Source organism: Pipistrellus kuhlii, unplaced genomic scaffold (assembly GCF_014108245.1).
Source record: "Pipistrellus kuhlii isolate mPipKuh1 unplaced genomic scaffold, mPipKuh1.p scaffold_m20_p_15, whole genome shotgun sequence".
Classification (NCBI taxonomy): Eukaryota; Metazoa; Chordata; class Mammalia; order Chiroptera; family Vespertilionidae; genus Pipistrellus; species Pipistrellus kuhlii.
Genome location: NW_023425460.1, coordinates 8,731,237 through 8,742,245, shown reverse-complemented (window position 1 = coordinate 8,742,245; position 11,009 = coordinate 8,731,237). Strand labels below are relative to the sequence as shown.

The following is an 11,009-nucleotide window of genomic DNA, read 5'->3' as shown; positions in this document are numbered from 1 at the left end:
TTTTGCTCAGTGGATAGTGTCAGCCTGCAGACTGAGGGTCTCAGGTTTGATTCTAGTCAAAGGCATGTATCTTGGTTGCCGGCACATCCCCAGTGGGGAGTGTGCAGGAGACAGCTGATCGATGTTTCTCTCTCATCAATGTTTCCAACTCTCTATCCTTCCTTCCTCTCCCTAAAAAAATCAATAAAATATGTTTTAAAAAATGCAATGGGTATTTAATTTTAAAGCGTGCCTTTAACATTTATGTAAAACATTTTTTGTACTTGTTCAATAGAAACTTACCTGGCACTGGGTAAAGCTAGCAATAAAACTACTGGTCTGCAATGTCTTAATTCACTTTTCACCAGTTCCTATAGCCACTCCTTTGTGTGTGTGTTTGTTTAGTCTCATATACCAATTTGTGTAACCACCTATAAAATCAAGATAGTATTTCATACACAGTTTTGTGTATCACTTTCTAGTCACATCCACTCTTTTCTCCATCTCCTGATAACTACTAATCTTTTCTCTAGCTCTATAGTTCTGTAATTTTTGAATGTTATATAAATGGAATCATACAGTATGGAACTTTTTTTTTTCTGGATCATATTCCATTGTGGATATACCAGAGTTTAGCCCTTCACCCATCAAAAAACATTTCAGTTATATTAAAATGATAAATAAAGCTGTTGTGAACATTTATATACATATTTTTATATGAACATAAGTTTTCCTTTCTCTGGGATCAATGTCCAAGAATGCAATGGCCAGGTTTTATAGTAAATGCATGTTTAGTTTTATAAGAAAACGAAACTTCCAGAGTGGCTGTACCATTTCACATTCCCCTCCAGCAATATATGAGAGACACATCCAGTTTCTCCAAATCCTCACCTGTATTTTATGTTATCGCCATATTTTATTTTATCTGTTCTAATTGTTGTGTGGTTATACCTTATTTTTAATTGACAGTGAAATTTTTAATATATTTTGTTTAACTCACATTAAAACACTATCACTTTAACATATAAGATAAAATGATTAGTGAGATACTGTACATTCTTGTACTTCAAAATCCTGTGTTTATACTTAAAATGTATCTGTGCATCTCATTTCTGACTAACCACATTGTAACTGCTAGTGGCTAATGTATTGGACAATGCATTTTCAGAGCAGCAAGAAGTAGGTGAAAAACGCCTAGACTAAGTTTCTGAAAGGTATGTTTTTGTTTATAGGAAATATAACTTTCTTTTTATCTTTCACAGGAAAGGAATAACAAAATATGCTCTTAATCATCATCCCCTTCCAGAGCAGCTGGATGAAATTTCTTCTACCAATGACAGCCATGAAAAAGATACAAGTTCCCAAAGGTAAAACAAATACCATAGTTCCCACAATGGTATTTGTTTGTTTTTATACTTGATAACGGCAAAGGTTTTGTCCTTTTAGCTTAGGATTGGTATCAAGCCTTGTACTAATGAAACAAAACAAATTTCAGATTCTTTGTCTTTAAAATGGCATTGAATTCTGCATCACCAGGTTGTCCTGAGGGTGAAATGGGATTAATATTTGTAAATGTTTCTTGGTAAACTGTGAAAGTGCCAAACAAGTGCAGATATTACCTATATTTCTGAAATGTCTTTAGTTGGCAAAGGTACATGTTACAGGTAGAATGTTAAAGTATTCATTATAAACTGACTAGAATTATGTACAATGACTGCCATCCTCACCTGTATTTTATGTTACCGCCATATTTTATTTTATCTGTTCTAATGGTTGTGTGGTTATACCTTATTTTTAATTGACAGTGAAATTAATTTTAATATATTTTGTTTAACTCACATTAAAACACTATCACTTTAACATATAAGATAAAATGATTAGTGAGATACTGTACATTCTGTAATTCTATAGAAATTAGGACTTTTTCATGATGTTTAAATTTAAAGTTCTTCACTGATTTTTTGCTTCTTTGGATACATTTGTGTGTGTGCTTATCACATAATTGCTGAGTAGTTAATGTTTTCTCTTTTCCTTCCAAATTCTGCCTTTAGTGAGTCTGACATCACACAAGAATCACCTTTTACATCAACTGACACTGGGGATTCAAGGTCTGCTTTTCCAAGTTATACAGGCACAGGGATCTCTACTGAAGGCAGCTCGGACTTCTCCTGGGGATATGGTGTGAGTTTTATGTGTTTGGTCTAAGGGAGCACTTGGGAGATTATTCTGGGAGTTAGGATTTATCAGTCTTTTTCATTCCATCTCTCTCCTCCATTGTTTCTTTACATTTTAATACTTTTGTAAAGAAGCTTCAGTCTTCACCTCTCAACATTTATTTTATTTTATAGATATAGTGGTTGATTTTTAAGTTTGCTTACATAAACAACTGTGGGTTATTATGGATCTGGGCCTGTATTTACTCCTTTTGCTGTGCTCAGGTCACTAATGTGTCTCTTCACCAATGTAACACTAACTTTACTTTGTTTAAAATGCTTTTGAAAGTTTGTCATTAAGCCATTATATATTGCTAAATGAAAAAGAGCAGGTTAAAAAGAGTTTTTATAGTTCTGATTTTATATATTTTTTCTTATATATACTAGAGGCCCGTTGCACAAAGGTTCATATAACAATAGGCCTTCCTCTCCCTGGCTTCGCTACTGGCCAACCAGGAGCCTGCAGGTCTTGGCTCCCAGCCGGAGCACTGCTCCTGTAGCTCCCTCTGCCCCCTGCCCTCTCCCTCATAGCAAGTGTCCTGCCCGCCGCACTGCGCCTGCATATGCAAATTAACCTACCTTATTTGTTGGGTTAATGTGCATACTCACTCCTGATTGGCTGATGGGTATTTCAGAGGTACAGTCAGTTTGCATATTTTTTATTGGTGTAGATTAGAAAAAAGTACTAAAGATATTTCCCAAGACATTATTTATTTTTTATTAATTGGGTGTTGAGATTTACTTATTTACTAGTACTTACTTCTTCATTTATTTATTTATGGCTATCTCCCATTGTAAAATATTATTATTATTATTATTATTATTATTATTTAGCTTTTTATTTTTTAATTTTTCCCCCAGTGTATCTTTTTTTTTACATTTTTTATTAAATTATTATCTGTGTACATATTTTAACATTGCCCCCCCCCCGTAAAATATTTTTAAAAATTCAAAAAATTTTTTTCTTAATTTAAGACAAATTTTATACATGTTTATCGCCTTGATGCAATAGGTTTGGGTTTTTTGTATCCACTTTCAATCTATATTTAATTTGGCCTAGCCATAATCATGGTGTACGTACAATGTTATGATCTATTTTTCACTTAATATTTTGTAAGCACTTTTCCATAATATGGACTTCATACTATATTGTTGTCAGCAACCTTCCTTTGCAAAATGTCTGCTAATTGTTGAAACCTATAATTATCACCATGAATTATTTTCCAGGCATTTTAATTTAGATGTATATATACTTTCTTTACATAGTTATATGATATATGTGCATCCCAGTGGTCTAGTTTCTCATTCTCCATTATTTCATAAAAGTATATTTTCTTTTATTTCTTCCATACCTGTCAATTTTAATATTTATATAACATTTCCTTGTTTTAATGTATCATAATTGAGTTTTCCCTCATTATTGGTACTTGGGTTTTCAGTTTTTATTTATTCAACAAGTATTGAGCACATTTCCTGTCAGACATGTACTTGGGGATATGGGGCAGTAGAGCTCTAAGGAGATGAAAGGGTGCAGAAATAGAACATTATAAGGATGATTCACTTTATTTCATTTTTTTAGTTTCAATTATGCATTTTTTAAATCTACAGAATATTTTTTCCCATTGATTTTTTTTTTTTTTTTTTTTTTTAGATTGAGGGGAAGGGAGAAAGAGGAGGGAGAAAGAGAAACACCGATTGGATACCTCTTGCACATGCCCCAACAGGGGCCAGGGACAAACCTGCTACCAGGTACATGCCCTTGGCTGAGAATCAAACCAGAGACCCTGTGGTCCATGGGCTGATGCTCTAACAGTTGAGCCAAACTGGCCAGGGCGTATTTCAATATTTATTCAAGTTATGAGTGATGTTAATTACAACATTTGTAAGGGAGGATCTAATTTCACACCAAGTAGAAAACTCTAAAATGTACCTATTAGCCTTAGCTGGGTTTGCTCAGCGGTTAGAGCTTCAGATCCCAGACTGAAGGATCTCAGTTTTGATACTGGTCAAGGGCACGTACCTTGGTTGATCCTACCCTACCAACCACCCTTCTCCCTTGAGACAACCAATCAGTGTCTTTCTCATATTGATGTTTTTCTCTGTTTCTCTCCCTCCCTTTTACTGTATTAATTAAAAAAAAAAAAAAATATATATATATATATATTCTTTTTTTAAAATTAATACAGTAAAAGGGAGGGAGAGAGACAGAGAAAAACATCAATATGAGAAAGACACTGATTGGTTGTCTCAAGGGAGAAGGGTGATCTCGTTGGTTGGTTGAGGATTAAAAAAATAAAATAAAATGTACCCATTTAGCTGCTAAAAAATAAACTGAGTGGTGAGATTGTAACACAAGTTTAATTTGGGTTTCAAGTGTTGTCACCATGTTATTACAGTCACCGAGATTCTTCCCAGCTTGCAACTGGAGCTTTTAGAAGCTATTTCATATACTCTGTTACAAAAGCAAAAAAAGCACAACATGAGAGGGAATTGAGTCCTGAATTATTACTGGCTTCATCACATCCACCTTCTCCACCCCAAAATGTCACAAAAGAAACAACTACCATACCTGGCAGACTACTTTTGCTGTAAAAGAAGTGATCGGCGGGGTGGGGTGGAAACAGCTCAAGAAGATGTCTTAAAATGTTCCTTCAGATTAATTTGTACATACCATCGAACAGTGAGCCTCTCTCAGGTAAGGTAGGAAATCATGGTCCAGGTCTCAGGAAGTCACAATTTCATTGAAGCAATACAAATTTACAAAATGCTTACAAATCCATCAGCTTCCACTTGTAGCCATTTCTAGATAAAGGAACCTGGCATATCTAGAGAGACTGCCGAGTTCCTGTGAGGGGGATTCACTTTACACAGGGTTATCTGGTAGGGTAAATACGAGACTCTCATAGGTGGTTTCACTATGGAATTATATAGTTAGAGAAGAAATAAGTTACACAAAAATATTCTAATAAATAGGAGCATTTTCAATTCACTTTATGAACCCAGCATAAGCCTTAGTGTATGCCCAGTTTGGCTCAGTAGACAGTGTCGGTCTACAGACTGAAAGATCCCAGATTTGATTCCTGTCAAGGGCACACGCCCAGCTTGGGGCTCGATCCCTAGTAGGGGGCGTGCAGGAGGCAGCAGATCAATGATTGTCTCATCATGATGTTTCTCTCTCTGCTCCCTTCCTCTCTGAAATCAATAAAAATGTATTTTAAAAAATGAACCCAGAATAATATTGATGCCCAAACCTGACAAAGACAATATAATAAAAGAACATTATGTCTGAAGGGACTTCGAGTATGGCAGAGTGAGTAGCTGGGCAAATCCTTTTCCCAAAAAGCAATAAACTGGATAAAGTGGTCAAAAGCAACCATTTCAGCCGGCACCGATTTGGCTCAGTGGATAGAGCATCGGCCTGCGAACTGAAAGGTCCCGGGTTCAATTCCGGTCAAGGGCATGTACCTTGGTTGCGGGCACATCCCCGGTAGGGGGTGTGCAAGAGGCAGCTGGTCGATGATTCTCTCTCATCGACGTTTCTAACTCTCTATCCCCCCTCTCTCTTCCTCTCTGTGAAAAATCAATAAAATATATATTTTTTTAAAAGCAAAGCAAAATAAATATTAAAAAAAGAACAACAACCATTTCAGGACTGAAAACTGAACAAAGGTACATAACTAACAGTAGTAGTTATTAATGAAAATCAATAGAACTTTGAGCTAGGAACAGTGAGCATCTGTTCAACAACAAAGGCATAAGCTGTGAAAACTAGCAGCTTCAACACCAGAGAGGACTCAGTAGTGTGGAGTGGAACTTGGATGAACCCTGTACCCAAAATCATTGTCAATAACAGTAGCGAAGTCAGTGGCACATGAACAAGTAAAAACAGTGGCTCAGATAGCCTGAGGCTTCAGTACTGGTTGGGGCAATATATAGATTGGCAGACTATCGAGAAATTTATCAAGGAGATCTTGAAAATTAGACAGCCATAGGAGACCCTGTTAAACTCTCCATATATCCATGCAGAAGAGATCAGAGAGGGTCCACGCTGTCTCTACATTCCTGGCTGGCAATGAATCAGTGTGCAGATGCAGAGGAGACATGGAAGGGTCCAAAGATGAAAAGCCAAGGCAATGGGGATCCAAGAATGGCTGTCATCAATAAATCAAGAAACTAGTGTTGGCAAGGATGTGGAGAAAAAAGGAACCCTTGTACACTGTTGGTGGGAATGCAGATTGGTGCAGCCACTGTAGAAAGTAGTATGGAGCCCTAACCGGTTTGGCTCAGTGGATAGAGCGTTGGCCTGCAGACTGAAAAGTCCCAGATTTGATTCCAGTCAGGGGCATGTACCTTGGTTGTGGGCACATCCCCAGTAGGGGGTGTGCAGGAGGCAGCTAATCGATGTTTCTCATCGATGTTTTTAACTATCCGTCTCTCTTGCTCTCTGTAAAAAATCAATTATATATATATTTTAAAAAGCTGTGGTAATTTACACAATGGAATAACACTCAAACATAAAAACAAATGAATTCTTACCCTTTATAATAGTATGGGTGGAGCTGAAGAACATTATGCTAAATAAATGAAGTAAGCCCATCATAGTAAGACAAGTACCATACAATTTCACTCATGTGGAATCTAATGAACAAAATAAACAATAGAAACAGACCAATAGATACAGAGAAGAGACTGATAGTTGTTGGAGGGGATGGAGGTTAGGGGCTTGGTGAAAACGGTGAAGGGATTAAGCGGGGGAAAAAACCACACACATAATAATACTCAGTTATAGACTCAGATACCAGTATGGTAATTACCAGGAAAAGGGGGTAGAGGGAGATAAAAGAGGAGATTTAAGGGATAAATGATGAACACACAATACAATATACAGATGATGTATTATAGAATGGTACACATGAAATCTATATAATTTTATTAACTAATGTCACCCCAATAAGTTCAATAAAAAAAAAAACTTAAAAAGCTAAGGCAGCCATAAAAATTCCTTAAATTTGATTTCATACAAAATAAACTTTAGGATAAAATTATACTAGAAACACAGTCATTTCATAATGAAAAAAGTCCAATTCATCAGGAAAGTAAAGTAATTATCCTATACTAGAGGCCCGGTGCATGAAATTCATGCACTCAAGGGTACCTCAGCCTGGCCTCTGCCCTCTCACAGCCCAGGAGCCCTTGGGGGATGTCTGACTGCTGCAGAGATGGGAGCAGTACTTCCCCTATGGGAGCGCACTGACCACCAGGGGGCAACCCTTACATTGAGGGTCTGCCCTCTGGTGGTCAGTATGTGTCATAGCAATTGGTAATTCTCCGTAGGGCTGAAACCTGCTCTCAGATATCCCCCAAGGATATAGCCCCTTTCTCAGGGGGCCAAGGGCCAGCTCCCTCCTCAGAGCCAGTGGCCAACCTCCCGTAGTTCTTCTCCCATCCCCTGTGCACAAATTCATGCACTAGGCCTCTAGTGTTACATTATCTGAATCTCTACTTACTCTCTACTTCATCTGTACTTTATACACCTTTTTACATTCCAATGTAAGAAAAGTTATACCTTCTTTTAAAAGCACCGAGCCAGTTTGACTCAGCGAGCAGAATGTCAGCCTGCAGACTGCAAGGTCCTAGGTTCGATTCCAACCAAGGGCACAAGCCCAGGTTGCGAGCTCGATCCCCAGTGTGGGGCATGCAGGAGGCAGCCAATCAATTATTCTCTCTCAGCCTTGATGTTTCTATCTCTGTCTCCCTCTTCCTCTCCGAAATCAATAAAAGTATATTTTAAAAGAACAAAAGTATAACATGACAGTCTCCTATGAACCAGGAGACTGTGGTTCAATTCCTGGTCAGAGCACATGCCCAGGTTGTGGGCTTGACCCCCAGTAGGGGGTGAGCAGGAGGCAGCCTATGGTGACTTTTTCTCATCATCAATGTTTCTCTCTCCCTTCCTGTCTCTGAAATTAATTTTTAAAAATATTAAAAGTATTTAAAAGTAAAAATGAGAAATACATATTTTCACTATAAAAATGAATGTCAGCTAATATACAGTAAAAAAGGGCTTGCTAAGTAGATATGAAGATTAACTATAAAGACAATACATATGTCTTTATGAATAACAGTTTTTCAAGCTCCGTAGGGGTAAGATGAGCCCTGATGTGGGCTTCTTCCTGGCCACTTGCCATTTGATGCACTGCTGCATCCCTGGGGTCCCGGACTGAGAGAGGAGACTCTCCCCCTCCCTAGGATATACTGAATTGTCTACCTTAAGCTCTGAAAGAATACTGGAATATCTCCAAGCACCTATGTCAAAATCAGCAATCATTATCTTGAGTGGTAGAATTATTGGTAATTTTCTTTTTCTTTATACTTTCTGGATTTTTCAAAATGATTACAATACAGTATTTTTATTATGAAGAAAATGTCACTTTAAAAAAGTAGATATTTCTATACGTTTTCTTTAAACAGAAATAGGGAAGACAGCTGAATATTCTAAGATCTGAAAACACTAACTTAACTTTTGTGGAAATTCAACAGTATATCAAATGGACTAAATATTGAAAACAAAACAAAATGTTGTTTGCTTTCATTCTTTATGACTTTTAATGGAGATTGAAGTTCACCTAAATATTTTGGGGTGATATTTTCTTCTAGAAACTTGATGAAAATGCCACTGAAAAAGTCCAGGCAATGTTTATAGCCATTGACGAGCTCTTGTATGAGCAGAAGTTGAGCATACACACTAGGAGTCTGCAAGAAGAGTGCCAACAGTGGACATGCAGTTTTCCTCACCTCAGGTATTGAAGCCCTAACGCTAACATATTCATGGGTAATGCTAGAACTTGAAAAGCTTGTATTATGAATCTTCATGAGCATGGCTTTGATGAACGTAAATAAAGCCATGGAATGTAAAGTTGAGAGAGAACCAAGTTGATGGAAGTTTTTTGGAGTTTTCATAACTGTCCATTTCTGTACCTGTAAAACAGCTTCTATACCTGCAGCCGAGATAGTGTGTGTACTGTGGCTGTCCAAAAGCCCTTCTTTTGAGTAAGTCAGAAAATCTAAACATTTCCATTCTTACCTACAGGTAAATTCTTAATTATAGTTGAAAGCACACATAAGCTGTTGGGAATCTTATTTCAGAAACCTTAAAAGTGCACTTAACACATACTAATTTATAAAGCTTCATGTTCTAAAGAATATAATTCATGATTTTCATTAATTTGGTCTGGCTGTCACCCATTTTGACAGGTTTAATACAGAGGACGGAGGAAAAAATTACAAATGTTTTCTCAGTTTCCTTGGATTTTTATGGGGTGTGTGTGGCTATAATAGCTTTATCTTTTCCATGTCTAATATATATATATATATATATATATATATATAGAGAGAGAGAGAGAGAGAGAGAGAGAGAGGTCTTTAATAAAGCTCTGTATTCACATTTTTCTTAAAAATAATTCTTAATCAGTATCAGAATAAGGGTATAGTAGAACTCTATTAGTGCCCAGCTATTTGTTCCGAAAATATCTACATTTTTTTATTCATGCCAGGTAAAGGTGCTTAATTGTCTTTTTATGTTCATTTTGAAGGATTTTGGGTAAGCAGATAATCACTCCAAGTGAAGGTTATGAACTGTACCCTAGATCTCCTTCTGCTATTTCAGCTTCACATGAGGCAACATTGTCTCAAGAAAGAGATTCTACTATGTAAGTATTCTGATATGTAAGTATTTATGTATCTGAATGCCCAAGTATTATATTCTACCAGTATATTAAGGAATTAAAATACTTCCTACTTTTTTCAGCTTTAAAGTAGAGTTTTTATTTCTCAAATGAAAATAAAATATTGACCAAAATAAGTGAATGTGAAGAACAACTTTATCCCAAAGAATTTGAAAAGGAAGTAAGGCTATGTCTGTGAAGGTCTTTTTGTTTTTTATTTTTGGTTAATTCCTTCACCTTATCCACCCAGCCCTTAAACCCCACCCTTCTGATCACTGTCAATCTATTCTCTGTAATATGCCATTATTTAAACAACCAGTCCTTAAACCTGTATTTTGAAATTATTGGGATAGCTTCAATTTTTGACAATGATAAACAATTCTGTGAAAAGTTTATAGCTAAATCTTATAGGGCACATCCTTGAAGGTAATACCAATAAATGGAATCACTGAATTAACAGGTATATTTATTTGAAGGCTTCTAATGCATATTTCCAAAATGTCTTCCAGTAAGATTTTACCACTGGCCTTGCTGAAAAATGCCATAGATTTATTCTTTTTTCCCCCATTTAAAAAATACCTAAGGTACAAAAAAGTATAAAGAATAATATAAAGCGTATCTTAGTTATCCATATATATATGAGCCTAAGCGACTGTTCGACTGCTCGACTGGTAGCCACTGTAAAAGGATCATCAGGAGGGAGATGCTCAACGCATGGGCATGGAAAACATGGAACAGACTGATGAATCTCAGAGGGAAGGAGGGAGGGCGAGGGCGGAAAGAGATTCACCAAAGATTTTTATATGCTTACTAGACCCCGGTGCACGGATTTGTGCACCAGAGGGGTCCCTCGGCCTGGCCTGGGGGGATTGGGCTGAAACCGGAAGTCCGACATCCCCCGAGGGGTCCTGGATTGTGAGAGGGCTCAGGCCAGGCCTCTAGTGCATGAATCCATGCAACAGGCCTCTAGTCTCTAATATTTAGTTAAACTAAGAGCCATTTTTAAAAATGGTATTACTCAAATGATCAAATACCTCCTATCCTGGAACCGATTAATCAGTAGAGACCATGACCTTAACCATAACTCAGCTCC

The 11,009-nt window shown here is 37.0% G+C and overlaps 1 protein-coding gene across 4 annotated transcripts in view; it reads left to right on the top strand.

Moving 5' to 3' along the window:
- The window catches only part of FAM149B1 (family with sequence similarity 149 member B1), a 35,534-nt gene that overhangs the window by 2,154 nt on the left and 22,371 nt on the right, over positions 1-11,009 (top strand). For 3 of the 4 annotated variants that reach the window (XM_036437737.2, XM_036437735.2, XM_036437734.2), the window contains exons 2-5: positions 1,242-1,346; positions 2,031-2,160; positions 8,850-8,992; positions 9,785-9,901. In XM_036437737.2, the coding sequence (XP_036293630.1) occupies positions 1,242-1,346; positions 2,031-2,160; positions 8,850-8,992; positions 9,785-9,901 (495 nt within the window). The remainder of the gene's footprint in view (positions 1-1,241; positions 1,347-2,030; positions 2,161-8,849; positions 8,993-9,784; positions 9,902-11,009) is intronic. The other variant, XM_036437738.2, reaches the window with a different exon arrangement.